The sequence below is a fragment of the Epinephelus fuscoguttatus genome, linkage group LG1 (genome assembly GCF_011397635.1).
Source record: "Epinephelus fuscoguttatus linkage group LG1, E.fuscoguttatus.final_Chr_v1".
NCBI classification, from domain to species: Eukaryota; Metazoa; Chordata; class Actinopteri; order Perciformes; family Serranidae; genus Epinephelus; species Epinephelus fuscoguttatus.
In genome coordinates, this window is record NC_064752.1 from 25,743,406 (window position 1) to 25,766,944 (window position 23,539).

Here is a 23,539-nt window from a genome sequence, read left to right on the forward strand (position 1 = left end):
CAGTACAGCCGGAACATTGTGTTACTTTGTGGCTGCTTTCCAAGACCTGCCCCTTAATTTTACACTAAACGCCCTCCCACAACTCTACTCTATTCTACTCTATGTGCCTCTCTCTCTCTCCTCTGCTCTGCTCTCCTGTGTGTGCGCCTCTGCCTCTCCAGTGTCATTTTCAAGTCTGAGATCCATGTGGCTGCTTCACCGGCACGTTTATCGCCAGTGAGACGGGAGAGGGATAAAGGGAGAGCAGGACAAAAAAAGCCAGCGCGACATAACAACCACATGAGCAGAACATTTAGTACCCTGGATATATGATGAGAGGGGCGGGACTGAATTTGGAGGAATAGACGTGGTTTCCAAAAAAAAAAAAAAAAAAAAGAAAGAAAGAAAGAAAAAAATCCACCGACCAAAATTTCTGCAGGTCTTCGGTCATTTTGGGGGAGAAACTGTAAGAGAAAAGGAGCGCACGCAAGTACATGTAAGTGTTTATTCTTATTCATTTAATTCTCCTGTGAATAAAATAATTAATGACTTAATTAATGCATCAGGTTTACCAGCTCTCTGTTCACGCCTGCCTAAGTTAAAGGGACACTTGTTATACATCATAAAACATAAAGTCTATTTATGTATGTTATTATTTAGAGGAAACAAAATCAAGATGTGTTATTGGGGTTGTCTGATTATAGGATGTTCTAGGGTGGATGTTAAATTTTTCACATGTGCGGGGGCATTTGAGGTTAGCTGTATCCCACTGTGCTGTGGAAAATAAGGGAGTCTTATCAGCCCTCCTGTATATGTGTTTATAGGTCTGTGTGTGTGTGTGTGTGTGTGTGTGTGTGTGTGTGTGTGTGAGCGTGCATGTGTGTGTGGCACTTGGCTGTGGTTTCCTATGGAGGTGGCTGAAGACAACAGTTTATATCCAGGATCCCTTTAGGCTTAGGTGTATCTTCACAAAGTACAGGTTGTACACTGTTTCCGAGAATTGGTCACATTAACTGTGCTGACTCTTTCTCATGTGGGACCAAGTTGTACACTACGGGGCATAACGATACCCTTTGAATAGCTTAAAATATACATGTGTTGTCATACATGTTTACATTTAGATGAGGAGGTGGGATTTAAGCAGAGATGGACACAGATTGAGACAGTGTCCCAGAGATGAATCACACAGCCCAAAGCAGATATTTAATGAGGATAAAACACTGACATGTAAAAATACTCTTCTTTACATTTGCCTTATAATAAACAGGAAAACCCAAAGGTATGCTCTGTCATTACACATTAAAAGTACATGACCCAGTATAGCAGCATTTCCAAAAAGTGATGTCCATAAAATCAGCTTTTCTTGCATCATTTTTTTAAACTCCCTGTGATGCCTTTGTCAGGTTGAAAAAGAACCTCCACTGCCAGACAATGCTCTGCCTCAGGATGTCAGTATATGGGTTGGTCATGCACAGTGTGTGCTCACATGTTCTCATATGAATCAGCAGCAGAGTACGGATGTGAGACAGAATGTACAGATACACCGTGTGCGTCTGTAGATGTGGTCTTTGCCTCATTGTGTTCTGTTCCTGCATTCCTCCGCAGGGTATCTGAGTTTAGGAACATGCAGACTACATGCCATTTGGCTGTGTTGTAACTATTTACAGTTGGTCTCCCTGCTAGTGTTTAATTATTAATTCTTTCATACAATAAAACCAGAAAGTTAGAGGATAATAATGATGGATTGAATAAGTTTTAACTACACAAATATATCAATGATGTTAATTCATGATACTATCACACCACTTGCTTTATTTACATTTACATCACGTGTTAATGTAAATATTAAGCTATGGTCAGTTTAGATAATTAAGATCTGCTTATTTTCATTCAAAAATTGAAGCTGGCTTGTACGTGAGGGGGTCTCAGATTGGTGAACACCATCAGGCTTTGCCAGCGGGGAACTGTGAATAGAAGGAACATTGTGTTCAGACACACATACACACACACACACACACACACACATGCACACACTCAAGCATGTACGAGTTACATCTAAAAATGAAATCCATGAAATTTAAACGACACAGGACAAGAGGTGTTGCTACGCAGAGATGGACATTTTGTGCTGCGCCTGTGTTGAAGGGCTCAGAACGCGGACACTTGATCTTTGAGAGTGACACACAATTGGAGAAGCAGAATAAATTGAGCAGATATCACTGAGACAGATGTTCATGGTTTTACCCGGTAGGTCAAGGAACATGGTGTGCCATATGGCTAAGATCACGTGAAGAAAATGAGTTCAGGTCTATTTCTTGATCAATATTCGATGCCATGAGCTTAAAGCCAAGTTGACGCATCTGAGGCCGAGCTCTATTGCTTCATTTTCATACTTGCAGGCTCTTGAAGAACTTAGTCACCACAGCAGAATATCCTAATATTTGTACACGGTCATCAGCAGCATCTGGGATGTCCACAGAGTGAAGATGGAACAACTGGTGGAAAAATCTAGACAACTGATGCAGACGACGAGAGCTGCCGTTTCTTTAACCTTAAACTGTTTCTGTGGAAACACTAAGTGGCCACATAACTATCATCAGTACCTTGTGTAACCTACCCCTCGCAGTACTGTCTGTCGGCTTTGGAGTAATTGCGAATATGATGTTACTCAGATTGGCAGGTTTAATTTGATTTTTAAAAAGGGTTTACTTCAGCACATTAGAGAAACCCTGCACTATCTAAACTTGTCCTGCTACATGATATTGTGTGTAGGGAGCTTGAGTGATGGCTGAGAGTTACAGTAAGATAGGATCTGATAAAGGTTTTCAAGCCAGAGTCTTAACTGCTGTATCAGCGAGACTAACTCGTATCTTTATTTAGTTCTCCTCATCACATCTTGTCCAGGTGCTGACTCAAAAAAAAAACTATACAGTTCTGCCTCCCAACACTTTGTAGAAAGCCCATTTAAAAACTCTTTGACCTTTTTACATTTGAAAACATTTTGGGCTGAAATTGTCTTCACCTCTGTACCTGATGACGAGCCACTTTGGGCTCAAAAGGTTTTCATAGTAATCTTTACTTGACATCTTTGGCCTTAACGTTAAAGCCTAACATAAGTGACATCGTCCTGACACAGACCCAGAGCAGCTGTGAGCCGATGCTATTCGAGCAAGTGTTAATGTCTCAGCTGTTGCATGTGATGATAATCACCGAATAGTGTTTGCCAACATGCTTAACATAGCTAACTAGCTTTTTCATTGTCTTCGCACAATGTCATGATTATTCTGCCAGGGGAGACCGAAAATGCCTGCAGCCATGTGTACTGGGGCATTGAGTAACCGTGCATGTCGACAACGATTGCTCCTGTGATGAGAGAGGCAACATTTAGCAGCTGTAGCAACAACAGGTCATTACAGTTTTATTGCTCTTGTAAAGCTGCTGGTGTCTTTTTGCCACACGGAGGTGTGAAACGGTGGCAGCAGCTATCTATCTATCTATCTATCTATCTATCTATCTATCTATCTATCTATCTATCTATCTGTGTTGGGTATCAAATCTGACTACTTTTTTGATACCAACAGAATGTTTCCATAGCACTGAGCATCAAATGACTGTTCAGATTAGTCATCTTGTTTACTTATTCTTTGACCAGATGGTGCGTTATCTATCTATCTATCTATCTATCTATCTATCTATCTATCTATCTATCTATCTGTCTGTCTGTCTGTCTGTCTGTCTATCTATCTCTGCACAACAGTGTGTAACATCTGGGTTTTTTGGGCAAAGAGAAAGAAAAAAGAAAAATTCTTTGTCAATTCTTTGACAATTCTTTGTCTAATTTGTTTAATAATATTTATGTGAAACAGCTTATTTGTTGTGTGGAGGTACAAAAAGTTATCAAAAATCTTAATCTTAAAATGGGATCAGTAATTGTGTTGATGTGATGTCTGTGCAGCTAGAGGTCAAATGCTGTTTAAAAAAACACGCTACTCAACAGTAGCGCAGCCAAAAGACCCAGAGGACAACATCGGAGCTATATCACAACATCACCAGACAAAACCAGACAGCATGAGGCCTCATATTCTGATAAGATACTATATCAGTGTAACACCTCAGTCATGATCAAATTCAAGATTTTAACCTGCCTCATCACAAACACTCAGAGAGATTACATGACTGTATTGGTGATGGCGCAACTCTATCAGCGCAGAGTGTGTGAGCCCACACGTTTCCTGCACGTACAAGGCTCTCCTTAAAAAGACTAATTTTGAAATAGTCACTACAAAATGAACAGTGAAAATATCGAAATGAGGCTGTGTTGTGCTGAGTTATAAATTGTGGTGTCCATAAAATATGTGGATGTCATTTATAGGTTGACAAAGAACACAAAGGGTCATAAACAAACAGTCTTGAACATACTGTTCCTCTGTGAGTACAGCTCATGTTTCAAAATAAAGAGACTGAAGTAAGCAACACACTGCTGCCTTTGACATTATATTTATGTAATTACTTCATCTGTGGGGGAGCAGACAAGGTGCAGTACAGTTAAGCGATATCACAACTGCAGCGCAACGTAATGTTCCTCATACAGCTGGGATCAATGTTACTGTGGCTTTTGCAATAAAACTGTAAATACATCTCCAGTACACTTCATGGATTTAGAACATGTGCCCTTAAATAGCTACAAGTTATATAATATGGAGGAGAAAGTCCTATTTACTGGGTGGATTATGGAGATCCAGCACCGATATTTTTGTCTGAGACTGTGATTTTCCAGGCCTGCTCCACAAATTAGATTTATTTCATGTGCCATTTTCCTTGTTGCAAGCTTGTCTCAAAGTGAAAACATGAGGCATGAGGACATATTATTTATGGTGCTCAGATTGTTAACACATAGGCTTGTGTGTTCATAATGTTTACAGTGTTACCGTGTGATGCCCACACGCAGACATGACCACTGATCAGGATCTGACTATGGATGGCCAGCCAGCCACGGCTGTGTTTGCTGCTAAGGGTATTGATGTAACACCTAATAAAGACCAAGGAGTTATCAAGGTATTCATTGTCATTGCATTACATTTTAATTTTTTATTGTGGGTGTTTGGGCACAAGTAAGACTCACTGTTCCACCATATGGCATGTTCATGATTTTGCATGATCTCTTATTTATTCTATATTTTCTGTTTAAACGTTTCTCAGCTGAACTGGACACTGGTCTTTCTGTCTACAGGTTGTAAAGCGTCCAGGGATAGATGGAGAGAGGCCAATGATAGGGGACAGAGTGACTGTTCACTACACTGGGAAGCTACTCAGTGGGAAGAGGTTTGACTGCAGTCGAGAGCGCAGAGAATCTTTCAGCTTCAACGTCGGCAAAGGTAGGAAACTTTATACATTACTGTCATACCTAATGTTGCCTTAGGCCTTGTTTACACCTGGTATTCACATGCGTCCTGGGTGATTGGATCAAAAGAGACGATTGCTCAGGCGACAGTCAGAGGTGGTCTGGACCACACATGGCCACATTCTTTCAGCAGTGTGAACACTTATGTGTCCTGGGCTACATTGAATGACCACCTAATTAGCTTACGTCCATGCTTATCGGACACCCCATTGAATAAGAAAACTTTTGTTGGTGCAGTTGCACAGTCACAGAGCCAGCAAACGGTCAGTTCAATGCCTGCCCACTTAGCGTGAGCTAATACAGCAGCAGCTGTTACCCGACAAACCCACACCGCCAGTGAAATGGCTCGACTGTGTCATTGAATCTGTTAATAATCGTTAGCGGCGTGATGCTTAAAGTTAGATCTGTCACTGTGTGTGTGCGACTGGGCGGACTCTTACCATCTTACCCATTTTAAATAATACAGTTCTCAGTGTGCCAATAGCCTGACAAACCTCCTACTGGTTAAACAACACTACATTTGGTCTTTGCAAATGGAAATGATGTACATGTTTATTTGCATTAGGGCATTAACAGAAAAGTCGATTTGTTGACGTGTCGACGTCAGTGGCACAAGTCGACACCCCCCGGGAAGAGTCAACAAGTCGTGTGTTTTTTCCCTCTCTCTCTCTCTCTCTCTGTGTGCTTGTGTACGGAATGCAATCGCTTCCTCTGATTGGCTTACGCTGATACTTTATCCTTGACCAAGTGAACATACTCGGGCGTACTATAAGCGGAGCAGACTCCACAAGGAATGTCCGCAGTCATTCGGGCTTTCATAGTCAAGCGCACTTCCGCGTTGTAGTTTCCTGTAAAAATGTCCGTGAAAAATCCCCGCGATGTGAAAAATACATGCCGAGCAGTCACTGGTGTGCGGAGCAGAGTCTGTGCGGTCGTAAAATCTGAGCTTTGTGCGCACAGGGCTTGCGGACGTCCGCTTTGAGTTCGCACAGTGTGGAGATACTTCACTTTCCTCCGCCGTGTCAATGTGATGACGTCATCAAATGACTTGTTGACTCGACTTAGACTTTAGTGACAGATAAGTCGACCTGAAAAAAATCAAAGTTGTTAATGCCCTAATTTGCATATAGAGCAGGCAAGTGAGATCCAGTCACATGTGGTCACACAAAATGCATGTAGAGATGAATTCTAATGCCAGGTGTGAACGGAAAAACACAGAGCTGTCCACTTGTAATTGGATCACCCAAGACACATGCTAATACCAAGTGTAAACAGACTCTTAGTGTGGTCTTGTAAAGGAAGAGCTTGATATTTTGGAAAAAATGCCTACTTGCTGAGAGTTAGGTGAGGCGACTGACACCTGTCTCCACTTATCAGTACCTCTAAATCTCACCAAGTAACACCTTAACCATGTTTGTTTAATTGATACAAGTTAAAGGGCCCTATTTAGATGGTCTAAAGTGGACGGCGGAGGGCGGATAATCCATGTCGCAAGTGTCATTGCTATTTAGATGCAGACGCAGGTGTCATTTTCACGCCCTGCGCCCTCGTCGTCTAACTAGCATGAACTTGCGCTTCTCTGTGTGTTGGTCTAAAAATGAGGAGTGGTCAGGCGCAGTCATGGCGTTGCTAGTTAGATGACGTAAAAAGCAAATGCGCCAGTGACCAACAAAAACCTGGTCTAAAGTCAACGGGGCAGTATTTCGCTGTTAAACAAGTTAATAATATGCGTCTCTAGGCAGGTGCACAAGGCGCGTGCACTCTGCTCAGACACACATGGAGCAGCCACACATATGCAAAAGATAACAAATGAAAATATGATTACAATGTGAAAGGTTATTATTGTGCACATTAAGATATTTATCAGAAACACGTCTTAATGGTCAGTCATTAATCAGAATGATCTAATCACAGTAATAATGATCATCATAATTTGTAATAATGACAAATGAAATTGTGAAATTGTTTGACCAGTCATGGCAACACATGTAAGTATTTAAACGAGGAGATCCGTCTCCTCAGCTATAAAACGCTTAGATCGGTCCCAAAAAATCCAGCCCGACCCGGCTCGAGCCCGTGCACGTTATGTCCAGGACCGGCTCGGCCCGTCCAATTAACTGTAATTCACGGCCTGAGCCCGATTTAAACCCGACATTTTTCAATAAGTTGGCTGTTAAAATTAAGAGTATTAAACCACAATTCCTGTTATTTGAATGACAGAAATATAGGATCTTAATGAATGGAAGTCAATTACACACAGGTCTGAAAGACACACACATGCACAAACAGGACCTATACATGCACAAAGTGGAGAGATGTCAGAGTGAGGGCTGTGCACACACAATGTTGCAACATTGTAACTAACTTTGTTGTAACTTTATGTGTCATACACAGTGTGGTTTAATTTTACTTTTAATAATACTGTAGCGTCCGCCAGGACGTGTGGAAAGGATGACACAGTTATTCGGCAATTAAACCACCGTTTATTACTGAACAGTACAGGTTACTGTTGGCCATAACCACACCAAAACAACCAACAAACAACTTAGCTCTAACTCCTACAGCTGTAAACTGTGCACTGCTGCTCTCTCCTCCAGCTCGCTCATACACACACCAGCACATGCACTCACACAGCCCTCCTCATCCCCGTCACACTCGCACCCCACACCTCATTCAATCCCAAACATGCCATTAACTCACAGAACATTGACATTATAACAGAACATTTACTGCAGGGTCGCTACAATACATAGCCTGTAACATTATCAAATCATAGCTTTAAAAAAAACAACAATAAAACGGTCATATCTGACCGGCCGGCCTGGGCTCGTCAGAGGGGGGGTGCTGGCCCGACCAGGCTTGGGCCCGTGGGCTGGGTTGGGCCAGGCTCGGGCTCGGGCTCAGGCAGAGAATCTAAGCTCTAACTCTTTCCAGTTGGTAGGTCCTCCATCTAACTAGCTCTCCGCCATGCGCTCCAATCGTGCCTCTTTTAAAGGGAATGAGAGGTGACACTCTGATTGGCTTATTGAATGATACGCCCAAAACACACCTATGACTAATTCACAGAGTAAGTCCAACCCTTTTAGACTCTCCGCCATGGCGCACAGTCTAAAAACATGCTGTCTAACTAGCAAGTGACAAACCCATGCGCCGCGCGTCTGGCGCTTCGTGTTTTAGACCATCTAAATAGGGCCCAAAGAGTCAAAACAGCAAGTTGTGGTTTTACAGAGGAAGTATTTGTTTATGTGTCAGACTCTTTCTTAAGATAAATAGCTCCTGGCTGTAGCTTCAGATTCAATGGACAGATAATGACACGTGTCTTCTCTCATCAAACTCTGGGCAAGAAAGTGCAGAGCATATTCCCCAGAATGTTAAACTATCCGTGTACATTCTTAACATGAAGAAAGTACATGGTCTTTACGATCTCTTACAGTTTTTATGCTTGTGTCATGGCATAAACTGTGGCTGGAGGCATTATGTTTTCGAGCCATCTCATTCTTGTGAATGTGATACACCAAGAACGCCTTGAGGGAATTTCTTAATATTAGGCACAAACGTCCACTTGGACTGACCCTGATTAGATTTGGTTGTCAAAGGTCACTGTGACTTCACAAAACATGTTTCTGGCCATAACTCGAGAATTCATAGGCTAGTTATGACAACATTTCACACAGATGTCTAATAGGAAAAGATGATGAAATGATGCTATTTTATTTTCAAAAGGTCAAAGGTCAACTTCACTGTGACTTTAAAATGTTCCGCAAAAGCACTTTTCTGGTTATTAGTCAATGGCACAAGACAGGAACAGAGGGGAAGACTTTTGGTCAGATACTGAATTGGTGATGCTAATCTTGGGTTTCCATCTTGAAACTGTGGTGACTGTTTAGGTCCTCTGTGCTGCCGGGTTGCAGCAACATCCTTATTTGAAGCATTGTCAAATGTCATGGCTACAGTAGCATCGGTAGATTAGTGGATAGTGCCGGTGCCCCATGTACAGAGGCATTGCCTCGCTGCAGCGGCCGCGGGTTCGAATCTGGCTCGTGGCCCTTTGCTACACGTCAGTCCCCACTCTCTCTCTGTCTCCCCATTTCACCGTCTGTCCTGTCAATAAAGGCAAAAAGCCAATAAAAATAATCTTAAAAAAAAAAAAATGTCATGGCTACAGCTTTGTGTTCTGTCCTGTTCCTCTGGTAGTCCAACATCAGCTCATTGGTTTTGCTGATATTCAGCTTCAGGTGACTGTTGTTCCACCATGTGATGAAGATCTCTATCAGTCTATTGTACTTCTGTGTAAAAACAAAAAAGTGGAGACAGCGGGTTCTTCACTGGAATTTTTTCACTGAAATCAGACATGTCAAAATAGTGATAACTTTCATTTTGTGAAGGCGTACAACCACGGAGCAATAATTCTAGTTTTGTTTGCTTCATCCACTCACAGGACAAGTCCTCAAGGCCTGGGATATTGGTGTGTTGTCCATGCAGAGAGGCGAAGTGTGCACGTTACTGTGTAAGCCAGAGTACGCATATGGGTCTGCTGGAAACCCTGACAAAATTCCCCCCGGCTCTTCAGTACTGTTTGAGGTAGGTGTGCCACATTAGTGCTGCAATTTGTGCCGTGCATTAATTCTGCATCACACTGTGGGACCTTGATAATTCAGGAGCACGTGTCAGTCTCTGCAGATGGAGCTCTCTGGTCATAAAATTAACTGGTTTGTCTATTTTAATCCCTCTCAGTCAAACAGCTAGAGTGGTTTAATTGCGGGTCTGTTTGGAGCTCAGCAGGGATACAATTCAGGCTTTCTCCATCCTCTATAATCAATGACTGTTATAAATCAGTTCTGGGAAGAGTCTAAAGAGATTTAGTTAACTGCTCTGCTTCACACGTTGCCCGCCCAGGGGCACATCTTAGTCATAAAAATGAGTTTTCTTCTTTCAGGGCTCACAGTCTAATCTAACTGTGTCAGATGTTACCAAGCTTTTTAACAATCAGGTGTTCAGTCTTAACTTCTTATGTGATTACTCAGAATACAGATTATTTATTCATTTTTAATGGAGGTAACAGACTCTTTGGCAACACTTAACTTTAAATCCCTCTATGTAGCATTCATAAACGGTTTATGCACATTTAATTTAATTTATAGTTTATAACACACTCTAATGTAGTTTTAACGTACATGTCAACAACTGTACTGTTGCTGTAAAAAATAGTGAATGACTGTAATAAAATAGTTGTAATAATATTCACTATGTCTTCACAGGAGTTATACTTGTCCATCATGTACTGTACTTTAATAAACACTTAAAATGTCTTCGGACATGAATTGAAGTAAACAGGGATTGTGTTTAATAACAGCAAAGCTATACTGAAATATCTGTTCACACAACTCCTGCAGTGTAATCCAAGTGTCATATATCCAGTCATATGCTCAGCACTTGCCAACACAGGCATTTTAACTAAACCTTTATTTTAAAACACATAAGTATAACCAGTCTCAGGCACGTCTGAGGTCTGTGCCTACATTTTGCTCAAGCAGAGCTCACACACATGCGCACACTCAGGCACACTCAGGGCGTGCAAATACTGAGCATAGGACTGGATAAGTGAGACTTGGATTTTACTGCACGAGCAGTGTGAGTATTTGTTAATAGATGTTTTGATATAGTTTTGCTGTTAAACGTGGTTCCCAGTGACATTCAGTTAATGGAGAATGTTGGCCTTTTTGGATTATATGTTCATTGTGAAGGCATGCGAGAAAAACTTAAGTTTTCCTTACCAGTTTAAGGTAACACGTGGTGAGTGAGTGATAAACAAATGGTCATTTTGTGGATGAAGTATTCTTTTAAAGTCAAGTAGGGCTGGACAACATGGCTTAAAAATAATATTGTGATATTTTCAGGCTGTATTGCAAAACACGATATAAACCTGGATATTTTGACATCTCTTACTACTTAAGATACTGCAGACTACCAAATTAAAATGATGTACTGTTATAATAAATTTGAATAAAATGCTGTTACAATAAAGTTTAAGTACTGTCATAATGAGGTGAAACAAAGTATTGTTATAATTAAATAAATCAAAGTAGAACCACTGGCGCTTTTATTTATAAGCACTGACTCATCTCAGACTGGAAGTGCTGGTGTTTTTTCTTTGAACTGGAAGCTTCTGGTCAACAGTTAAACGTTGGCAGTTAGCAGGTAGTTAAACTGTTGCCGCTGCGCCTTCAAACATGAGGATTTATTCACTGTGAACTGGGAAAAACAGTTCTACAGTTCATATATTAATATTATTTGCAAGTTCCACTGACTCTCCATGGTCACAAAATGCAATTAAATAGTCACGGTCTGAAGCCCTGCAGGTACAAAAACACTGGCTTCATCTACTTACACTATCATTAAAGTGTTTCCGTGGCACCATTAAACATTAGGATTTATACACTGTAAGCTGGGAACAAACTAACAGCTCTCCACTCCATGTACTGATAATATTTACAAGTCACAGTGGTGCTCCATGGTCACAAAATGCGACCAAATAGCAGCAGTGTGAAGCTCTGCAGATGAGAAATACACCTGCTCACACACTACAGCTCAGGACAAAGTGGTCTGGATGGAGAGAGCCGTGGAGAGATTGAGACTACCGAAATGCAAAAGCGAGCTCATGCCGGTGGCTTAAAAAATTATGTGCTAATTTATCCTAACAGTTGGTGATATAGTCATGTTAAACATCGCACTCAGAACAAGCAGCGATACATTGTTTATGTTAGATATATCTTCCATCCCTAATGTCAAGTGTTACTTACTGCATATTCTAATAATCTAATGGTAGGACAATCAGTACCAACTCATGCTATGATTTTGTACAAACCTACAGAACTTTATTTTAAATTGTAGACAGAGGTCCCAAAGTTTGCAGTGATACCAAATATGTCAGGTTGAATTTTGGGAAAATGTGTATTAAATGATGCACAAGACATAGAAGAATGTTTCCGTTTGATTGAGCAGTACAGCCTTAAAAAACAGTGTCTTGGGTGTGAATATTTCACTCAGTGTAAACATCATATTGCTTTCAGAATGTGTTGCAACAACATGCTACATACTGTCAGTCAGAGAGGAATGAGATGATTTTTAGAGCTAAAACTACCCAGGGGTAACAAAAGGGGAAAATAGATGTATGGGGCTTATTAAGCTGAGAGACATGTGTTTACCTGAGCTTGTCTTGTCCCTTTAAAGAAATATGAAGTGCATACATCCATGTCTGATTACACAGTCCACCTGTAGTGTGCCTCCAGAAGTCATTATTTCTGTCTTTCTTTTTTTATTTCCATGACTTGATGTGATGACTCCTACTTGTTTTTCGTTATGTATTCGTTCCTCCTCCCACACCTACTGAACACCGTACACCGAGTTCTGCAGAGCTGTCATTTGCTTCATATGGCTGTTTGTGTAGAACAATGATTGAGTAAATGTTTGCAACCAAACAGATGGAGCTGCTCAAGTTTGAAGGAGAGATGCTCACAGACGACGCCGGCATCATAAGAAGAATAAAGCTCAAAGGTGACGGTTACACTAATCCCAACGATGGAGCATGTGTCGAAGGTAAGGCCATCATTTTCTCAATGGGTGATTACTGGTTTTCTGCCAAATAACCAGAACATTAATTGGTTACGTCAGAGGTTAAATTTGTGCCGTATGACCCACAGTGCACCTGGAGGGAAGGTGTGCTGGTCGACTGTTTGACTGCAGGGACGTCAGCTTTGTTGTTGGTGAGGCTGAAGATAAAGGCGTTCCTTTTGGAGTGGACCGAGCCATGGACAAGATGCAGAAGGGAGAGTGCTGTGTACTTTACTTAAAATCAAAGTAAGATATTCAAAAACCTTCAAAAAAACTGCTTTTGTTCTCTCAATGCAGTTACAGTGAGACGGTGTGTATATGGGATGATCAGGCTGTGGTCCTTTGTTACACCTGTCAAACCAAAATACATTTATTTCCTTAGAAACAATTTGTTTTAAATGTACATATTGTAGGATTACATTCATTTGGATATGGTGCTGATATTTGCTTTGTGATATGCTGTATTGTTTTAAAACCTACATGCATTAGTACTTTTAATCTTTCAGTTGTCAGGGTCAGTTCTAAAAAGCTTGAAATCCCTCATCCTTGAAGAGTGATATGTGATTTGGGTCATCAGCACTTGACTGAGAGGTCAATCATCGAGAAAAAAAATCATATCAGGCAGAAATAAGAGTAATTACGAAAGTAAACAGAATGCATTGCACTGACAAAACCACATCCTATCATACACTTAACCTCACCCACAACAACCTCACCCACTGTCCCCTCAGACAAAAGCAATGCAAAGTACTAGTGACAAGTTGTAGGAATTCATAGCACACTAACAACATTTCCATGTGATATTATTGTTGGCAGCGCTGTCACAAAGACAACCGGATTGCCTTCCGTTTTTCAGAGCCTCTCAGCCTCTCAGAGCCTATCAGCTACCGCAGTTTCCAGGATTACTCAGGTTGTCTGTCTGCCGTTTCTGCTACTGGAAACTGTGAAAAACTTGAACTGATACTTTCTGGTTGCTGGGAATATCTACCAATAGCTACCGGCAAAAAAAACAAAACAAAACAAAACAAAAAAAAGTGCCATCCTCTTCCTGTTTTGGTTGTGCTTGCTGCACTTTCTCTGTGCCATAAATCGAGCCTTCATTTTCCGGCATATCGTATCTGGTGGCTGACAGAATTGCATGATGAAAGCAAGGCTTGTAGGAATCCAATCGAAACGCTGATGGTTTCATTATATTCTAAAGCCATTACATTGTACAATAAACATTTATTTAAATGTATACTGTGCAGGATTTCCCTAAAAATCAATGTATAGACTCATACAGAAATGATCCCCCTCAATCACCCCTTACGACCCACTAGAAGTGTGTAGCGGTGTCATTTTTTTGCAGAGACTCTGCCCTTTGCATGTATTTTCTTATTTCCTCTTACTGTCTGTGCTTGGGGCATTTATGGGTGTGTATCCCCACAGCGCTCAGGTGAGGTTGAAGCTTTATAAAAAGGTAGTAACCAGGTGGAAGAACTGTAAGCAGCAGGCATCCCAAGAGACACATCGCCGCAAAAAACGTAAATACAGTGAGGCAAAATGCCAAACAACTGAATCTGAGACGGCTTTTACTGTCACTTTAGCTGCTGAGCGTGTTTACAAGCAGTAACTGATAATCCTGCATCGTAAATTGACCTGTAATAATGATGAGTTAAAGTAAAAAACTTGTTTATTTCCACATTAATGCCAGGGAGTATTAAATAACACAGAAACAAATCTGAAATGAGAAAATAAACACAAACAAAAAAGAAGCAGAACATATACTATATATACATAATGCTTCTCCAACTTGAAGGTGGAGCCAGCGATTCTGTAGAAAAGATTGTTGACAATGTGCTGTGGAGTTCAACACGTTATCATGCGCCAGATTTAGCGTCCCTCTCACTCCCACTGCCTTTCTCTTTATACATCCATGGCCAGTTTGCTGTACGATGCACGGGCACAAACACCTCCTGTTGCTGATTGTCTGGAATAGTTTTGTGTGTGGCTGTGTGCGAGCCACTTTGTTTGTTTCCCATTTACAGAGCCAGGGCTGTGTATGAATACCATCTTTTTTCACTGACACACAGAATTGACAGTTAGTGGGCAGTGAGGAGAAAGCTGATTTTTAACCTGGACACTTTAATGAATACTTACTTGGTGTTTTGATGTCCTCTGTAAGAAAACCATCACAAGACATTGGCTGCTCTCTGACCCCCCACAACAGAAGAACTGACAGATATAGTTAATGAAATTTACATAATAGAAAAAATTACCTTCTCACTTGGATTTACAAGTTAATGTCAAACTGGATTCCATATTTATGACAGTCACGGTCACAGTTTTTGGTATTGACAAATTAATAGATCCCTTAAAGAATGACTGGTCTTGTGATCAACTTAACTGTCACCATTTACTGGAACGTCTCAGAATTTGCGAATGTATACCTTTGTTACACATCCCTTAAAATAGTTTAAGAGAACTTTATAGGATGCACACTGTTTAAAAAAGGATAATGAGGAAAGAAGGTCTTAAGTCATACTGTTTAACTGCTGTAAAGCCATGCTACTCTTTGTATCTGCAAGCATATACACACTGTATTCGTTTTTTGGTAATTGTCTGCTTGCAATTCATGCTTTAATTAAAAAGTGTATTGTGTCAGAAATCACTGACTGCAACTTTATATCACCAAAAAAAATCCACGTAAATTATTGTTTCTTGGAGTCAGAACTATCCGTTTATGCTTAATTCCTGTATCGTCCCTTTCAAGAATCTGTAAAGTATTATCTCAATTGCATCTTGTTTATTTTGCAATATGTATTTAAATCTTCTAACGTCATACATGACGATATCTCCTTAATCCACCTACCTAGAGATGTTTTTTTGTAGTTATTTTAAGCCTTTTTGTTGGTGAAATACACACATTACACCGTACAAACTGTCTCTCCTATGTTACTTCTTTCTCATAAGCAACAGACTATATACTATTATTATTGCACATTTTGATAGGTGTAACATGTGGAAAGTTTTTCCATCAGTGGCACGTACTAAATTTAGTCACAGGTGTGATTTCCTGCTCTATAGTGTGAATGTCAGCTGGCTTGAGGTAAATGTCAACAGTTGATACAATCTTTTGACTAAGTCTGGCTGTTTGATATGTGGGTGTTGGCTGATCCAAATTAAATGTTTAACAGTTGTTTTTTTGCATTATCAACATGCTCATACTCTGTCATGGTTTATCTTTTCTTCACAGGTATGGCTTCGGAAGCGAAGGTAAACCAGAGTACAAAATTGGACCAGACAAAGACATCATATACGAGGTTACGCTTAAAAGCTTTCAGAGGGTGAGCCCTGCTTTCTATATTTATTTATATGTGTGTGTGTGTCTAAAGAAAAGAGTGTTCTAGTTCATTATTTTAATTAGGACAAACGCATTCAAGCTCACTATGAGCAAAGTGTCCTACATAGTTGTAATAAAAACATGCTAATCAGTGTTTATTCACTTTCTGTGATGTTGATTGTTTCTCCACAAGGCTAAAGAACCCTGGGAAATGGATTTGACTGAAAAACTGGATTTGGCTGTTGGAATAAAACATAAAGGGAATCAGTATTTTAAGGTACAGTCCAAACGCTGATCTTTTGTCCTATTAAATTAGTATTTTTTTTATTGTCAACTTGTTCCTAAAGTTTTATTATGTTCCATTATCAGGCAGGGCGGTACCTCCAGGCAGTCATTCAGTACCAGCGCATTGTTTCCATGCTAGAGATGGAGTGTGGCACTGGGATTGATCAGCAGAGGAGGATACAGTCTTTCATGTCGACAGCACATCTCAATTTAGCATTGTGTTTCCTGCGGATAAAAGAGTTCTCACAAGTAGTGGAGAACTGCAACAAGGTGAGCTGCTTGTTAACTAATTACTGTGTGTGTGTGTGTGTGTGTGTGTGTGTGTAAGGTTTGCAATGAGAAGATATATTGATAGGAATAGGAAGAAAATAAAACACTTAGTGGAGCAGAAACAGTACAAAATACAAATAAGACTGCCATGAATTAATGAATCGAGACCCACCCAGACCCGCTCATGTTGCCAAGCTGGTCAGAGTCCCCATGGTTTTAGGTCATATGACATTGTGCCAGGAAAGGTCCCTGAGTCTATTCTGTGTCTTGGGTTTGCGCAGATGCAGTCTTTCCATTTGTGTAATAGACAGCATGTCCTTGAGCCAATGCACAAAGCAAGGTGGAGTGGTAGACTTCCATGTCAGAAGAATAAGTTTCTTAGCAACCACTCTGCACTCGTCCGTGCAGAGCAATCTGCATGTCGTACAGCAGCTCAAAAATCTCTGCAAAGACGTCCAGGTCTGAAAGTCTCTGGAACATGCGCTTGAAAGACGGTCAAAAAATTGCAGTCCAAAAGTTGTGTAATGTAGGGCAAAACCAGAAAAAATATGTGCTCGGGATCCTTCCTTGATGAGAAGATGCAGTTTGGCTCGGTCTTGTTTTTGAGTGTGCAGTCATTGCATCACCTTGTACTGGATTAACCTGTAGCATGAGTTAACTGAGCAACAATGAAGGCTGGACATTGCCTCTGCTAAAATTTCTGATTTCAAGTCACTGGTCCAGGCCTCCCTAATAAGATTTGATGGAACTGAGGTAGTAAAACAGTTTATAAATTTTGATACTAGCTGCTTAGAATCTAATGGGATGAAAAGATCTTAAAGAAAAGGATGGGTGGTGGAGGCGGGGACTTTTCCCTAACATAGTCTCTGACTTGAGGCTACTGGAAAAAGTGAATTCTGATGATTGCGTTTAGTATTTAACTGAATAAATATGCACAATGGCCATCAGTGTAAATCTAAAAAAAATCCCATTATGTGTCTGTGTGTTTAAGGTGATTGAGATCGACGAGAGCAATGAGAAAGCTTTGTATCGTCGTGGGGAAGCACGTCTCCTCCGTAACGAGTTCACCCTGGCCTTGGAGGACTTTCAGCAAGTGCTGCAAGTCAACCCCTCAAATCGAGCCGCTCGCGCTCAGATTTCTATCTGCCAGAGGAAGATTAAGGAACATCACGAACAGGACAAGAAGATCTATGCCAACATGTTCCAGAAATTTGCAGAACGGGACGCCAAGGTCTGTAAACTCGCTGTTCTTGGCTTAAATGCAGACAACCAAGTCAGCCTGACTCACTGCTGATTTTCTTTTCTTTAACTAAAGTGAACTGAATATTAACTACAATCTTAATTTAGAAGAAACAATTACAACTCTAAAAATAATTTGTACTCAACACACACACACACACACACACACACACACACACACACACACACAGCTATTTAAAAAATCATCTTGTTTTGTTGCTTCATGACCTACCAACAGCTCTTTTGCTATTTTATGCACAGGTAATTATTTTATTTAAATAACACCTTTAAAACAAAATGCTTTACAAAGGGAAAACAACATTAAAACAAAAGCACCACAAAACAAAACACACTTTCTTCTGATATCAAGATTAAGGCCCATTGCACTCATTATCCTTAGATAATTAAATTATATTATCTACCTTTTGGGGGATTTTTTTTAAACGGTCAGCCATTTTGGGTATCATGGTGAGAATTATTGATAGAATTGATGGAGGTTCATCTCACCTCCACCAGCCAAATGTCCTGTAAAATATTTTGGCTTTAATGACAGGATCCCCTCATTTAAACATATTATAATATATATTAATAAATCTGATTGATTATTTCTTTCAGGTGTTTCAATTACATTTTAACAGCAAAAGCTTTGTCGTATCGTCGTCCTGTGTGTTATTGTGTGTTCCTCAGTGTTGTGCTGACCTCTACTGTTCATTCATGGATCTGTTGATTTTTTCACATTATGATCCAGATGCTCTTTTCTATTTAAAATGAGACATTATGTGAGGAGTAAAAAAGCAGCAACACAAATGTAAATGAAACAAGTTGTTAATATTAATGGTCAGTTTTTACAGTTTTATTGTTATTTTAAATCAGCTGATTTTTAGTTGTCATATAAGGAGGTATATTCTCATGAAAAGCACGCAGAACAAGCAGAGTCTGTGACTGGAGGAATATAAGATGATGTCTTATCAACAGTAGTTTATTTTAGACTGCTGTAGTCATGTGTGCTTCATCTGTCTCAGCAGCTTGGGAAGACAAAGAGGAGGCGTGATGAGAGCGGGAGGAGCAGCATGAACGGTGAAATGGGCATTAAACGGCGGCGGAGGAGTCAGGACTGTCCATCGTAGAAGTGACATTTGAAAGGGGGAAAAAGAATGACACGCCTTCCCTCGCTTTCAAAGCCCAGGGAGCCGAGGCAGGAACGAAGTCGTATAAAAGCCTCTAACCCAAACCTCTTTATCCCAAAATCCTACGCTACCATTCCTGCATTTAAAGCAGAGCATAAACAGGGACGTTTGCAAGCCGAACAGCGTTTCCCCCTGTCACATGGACCGTGCGACTGCCAGGATGTACCTCCCAGCAGAATAAGTACTGCAGAATCAGTGAGTTGAGATTGGTGAACACTTTTACCCCCCACCTCCACCTTTTATTTTATTTCTTCAAAGACACAGAGGAATTCCATTTTAGTTGTCATTAGGCTGCTGTGTAGAGTTCAGATGTGCCTCCACAGTGTGTTTCCAATTTCCAAACTTCACTTGCTGGTTTTCAGACCTCTGACTTGTATTTGATATTAAGCCTTTTCGTGGGCAGCTGCATGCATGCATCACAAGGTGTTTGGGATACAGACTTGAAACTTTACTATTTTTTTTAAGTGTGCAATATGTACTTTGGATAAAAGTTGTAATGAGTCCCGTTAGCTCAGTGGTATTTGAAACATTTCTGTGCAAAAGGAAGCAAAATGACTTAGCCTTGGTTCATAAACAAATAGTCATAGTGTGGGAAAGTCTAATGTTGGGAAGAAGTGAAAATACAGAAATACTAAAGTACTACAAATACACAACTCGCAAATTTCTTTTCCTCCAAATATGAATCTGTGATGTTGCCATAGATTAGAGATACAAACCTCACGTTTCCCGTCAGCAGAGAACAGAATCTGAAACAAGCACAAACTAAATTATACCAAAACATAAATCTGCAATTCTGGCGTTCTGGCAAATTCTCAATTATTTCATTATTGCTAGTTACAATGGAATTAATATGACATTATTTTGTAACATTAGGCCACTACCTTTAAAGCCAAATCAGCACATCTTTGCTTAAAGCCTGTCACAGAAGTTAAAAACTGTGGTGCAGAGAGATTGTTTCCAGAAAAAGAATTCATATTTAGCCCCCTGTTTTGGGTGCAGATGAGGCATTGTTTTACGATGGATAAGACCACGGTCATGCACTAAAATAATTTATTCATGAGTACATGCATGATAGGTCACTAATAATTTGCTGAAATGTTGTGGTTTTTCCTTTAAACATGTCACGCAGTACAAACAGGCTTTTGTTTTACGAGAAGCCAGTCTTGTATTGTAGTAAAACAATGATGATCTTTGGGAGTGATAACAAGCGATAACATCATTTTTATGGACTGATAACATTTAACAACAGTGGCAGCTGCAGAAACTTTAACAAAATGAAAAAAAAAAAAAGTTAAAACATAAAAAAAACTAAATGTTTCCACTCCTGAGCTTTGGTGGATTTTAGTGATTGATGACTTTCTTCTTTCTGTTGCACTCATCGTATCTTTATCTGTCAGCTAACTGCAGAAACAGGCATGGCACAATCTTCAACACATGGAAAATCTTTCAGCAGATGAATTGTCAGAAATCATCATAGTTATGATTCAGACTTCTTTCAAAAGGAGGCATTTGATCATAATCACAATCACAGCCCATTCCCACCTTTGTATTTGACAGAGCAGATGCACCAGTATTAGGGCTGGGTATCAGTACTCCAAAATAACCCTGCACCCTAGTGCTAAAACGTCTCCAGTCAAGCGATACCTGCATTCGATCCTTTTTGTGCCAGGGGTCTCATCCTGGATCGTCCCAACTTCCCGCCAAATCGGCAAACTGTCTGTTGCTGCCGTCTCAGGAGCCGCTGTCCTCCTGTTGAACTGTCAGTTTAACGTCTGCCCAGTTAGCACAAGCTAACACAGGAGCAGCTAACAGCCAAAATCGAGCAGTTAAACGTCCCCATCAAATGCACAGACACTACAAGAGCACGACTCGGCTCTTGAACCCTTCAATAACCGTTGGGTAATGTTAGCTATATGATGCTAACAGTTAGCTCTGTCACCAGGCAGACTGTAACAACTGTCCCTGGTGCAGAGCTCACACTTGCAGGACGTACAGCCTGTGGTGTGGTGAAGTCGAGCGCTTTGTGTTTTACGAAGTTGTCAGTTTTGTGTGTGGAGATACCACCAAAATGTTTGCCTCCTTATTCACATTATGGGCACTGAATGAAGTACCTCATTGGCATCAGTATCGTTGTAAGGACACTGGTATTGCTACTAGTATTATAAGTTTTTAAACAATACCCAGCCCTTACTTCCATCGACTCTGTGAGTGTACGTAAGAGAGGGACACAGTTCAGCTTTAAAACCGTCAGAACCACAGTTTTCTTTCAGTCTTTCGCAGATCACTTGATTTTTTTCAGCTCTGGTAACAAATCCGGATGATGATATCACATCTGTGCCGTTGTTTTGCGCCTCAGTCCAGCAACTGGTGTCTCTTTATTTCACTGCATCTAATGCACCCAACACTGTTTTCTTTTCATGAAATGTCTGGAAAAAGTCTTGATGATAATCTTGAAATGTTTTATAAACATTGGTCGGTTCAGAATGAAACCTTAGCTGTCTTAAATATTTTGTGTAAAAAAAGAAAAGAAAAGAAAAGAAAAGAAAAAAAATCAACAGTGTGTATGTGTGTGTGTGTGTGTGTGTGTGTTAATATATATTGTTGTATGTTAGCAAGGTTTTAAAAACAGCTTATTGTTATGTTTTCAAGTACTGCTGGCTCTAAACATTCAAACATTTTTTGTACAGTGGAAATGAGCATGAAGTACTTTTTCTAGCAATTGTAAATTGCATTCAAGAATATATATATATATAATATTTATCCCTCACTGTCAACGACAACAAGATTTCCAGGCCTCTGAGTGCTACATTCATCATTTTTGATAACCTGATGACGCGAATTACAGGAACAATTTGGAACGTTTTGACATAAACAAGCAGGACGAAAACGCAGCTGGTTAAACCGCGAAGCTGCCGATGTGAGATTGGATTTCATGAGAAACTGTTATGTCGTACAAAATGTTTACATGTATTCAAAAGATCTTCACCCTGTAAAGCAAAAATGTGATCAATGTTTTGAAACAGCATTTATGCAAAGAAATATTTTCAGACAAACAACGACATAAGGTACCTTTGTTCATGTCTTCTTTATATATTTTTTTATTTTTTTGCACTTTAAAAGCATTAAATAAATCCAAGAGTTGCATTAAAGAAAGATATCGGGGTTTTTTTGTTGTTGTTTTTTTACAGTGTAACAATGTCTTTATAGTTTGCTTGTGACACCAGTGGAATTGTCATAAAAATGGGTAAATGGGGAAAATATCATTACAAAATATGTGTAAAAGTTTTGCAAAGATTTTACATAGTGGCTGATTTAACTTTTTGGAATTTGTGTCTTATCTGTACAGCACCAGGATAGCTCCACCATCATTACCAACATCTTTGAATTGTTATTTTAATTTACTTTCTTAATGTTTTAACTTAATTTTACATGTTTTCACCTCAAAGAGTCTGAAACTCTTTAAGAAAACATCACATTTTATTCTCTGAACCTGAACAAATTTTAAGAATTTCAGCTTTGTGGTCATTTAACAGGGTACTGTAGGAGATGGATATCCATATAAAGGAATAGTTCTACCACTTTTGTCTTTGCAGATCATAAATGTGACTCAGAGCTACTCAGTTATCGTATACTGACAGTTATTGTTCATGCTCAGGTATAGCCAGTTATTCTTTCCTGTTATGCACTCAAACAGATTTACATGTATGCTCATTGCAGCTGCAGCATCACATGTACTACACTTTAAACTTACAGTAACTTTTATTTGGCCACTTTGGGGCAGCAGAAACAAGTTGTAAACACAACACTGACACCTGTCAAGTTGTTAAGGTGAACATGTTTGCAAACTGCTGCTGATTTTCACATTCAGCAGAGTCTTCATGTGGAGTCTTATTGGTCCACCTGATGAATCTAAGTCCAATATTTACTCTTTTTTGACCTTTTTTCTACTCCAGAGGGAAATTTCTGATTCTTGAGCAGCTAAATGCTCCACTGTGTTCATGGTCACTTTGTCTGTCTACTGTTTGGTGCTGGGTCGGTGGTGTACAGTGGGTTTGTAGAGCTTTTTCCACTGAAAATAGCTGAGTCAGAAAACAATGCAATGTGAGCAGTGACAGTGAACCAGAACAGTGAAGTTGTGGGCCGGACATCTAAACATCCATGGTGAAAAAAACAGCAAGAGGTTGCTAAAAAACACCCACGGTTGGTGGTTAAAAGCCGCTGGAAACTGATGAAACACAACCTAGT

The 23,539-nt window shown here is 40.1% G+C and overlaps 1 protein-coding gene across 2 annotated transcripts; it reads left to right on the top strand.

The window, feature by feature from the left end:
- The first annotated feature begins 158 nt into the window (after positions 1–158).
- fkbp5 (FKBP prolyl isomerase 5) lies at positions 159–22,456 on the top strand. Of its 2 annotated transcripts, none has more exons than XM_049585524.1 (11): positions 159–475; positions 4,902–5,034; positions 5,210–5,354; positions 9,819–9,961; positions 12,862–12,976; positions 13,081–13,237; positions 16,227–16,317; positions 16,507–16,590; positions 16,683–16,868; positions 17,860–18,099; positions 19,130–22,456. In XM_049585524.1, exons 2-11 carry the CDS (start codon positions 4,930–4,932, stop codon positions 19,232–19,234), a joined length of 1,371 nt encoding a protein of 456 aa, XP_049441481.1. In that variant the 5' UTR covers positions 159–475; positions 4,902–4,929; the 3' UTR covers positions 19,235–22,456. The 2 variants fall into 2 exon arrangements, with proteins under 2 accessions (XP_049441481.1, XP_049441491.1); XM_049585534.1 differs by having other exon boundaries at positions 164–475; positions 19,133–22,456.
- Positions 22,457–23,539: the final 1,083 nt, after the last annotated feature.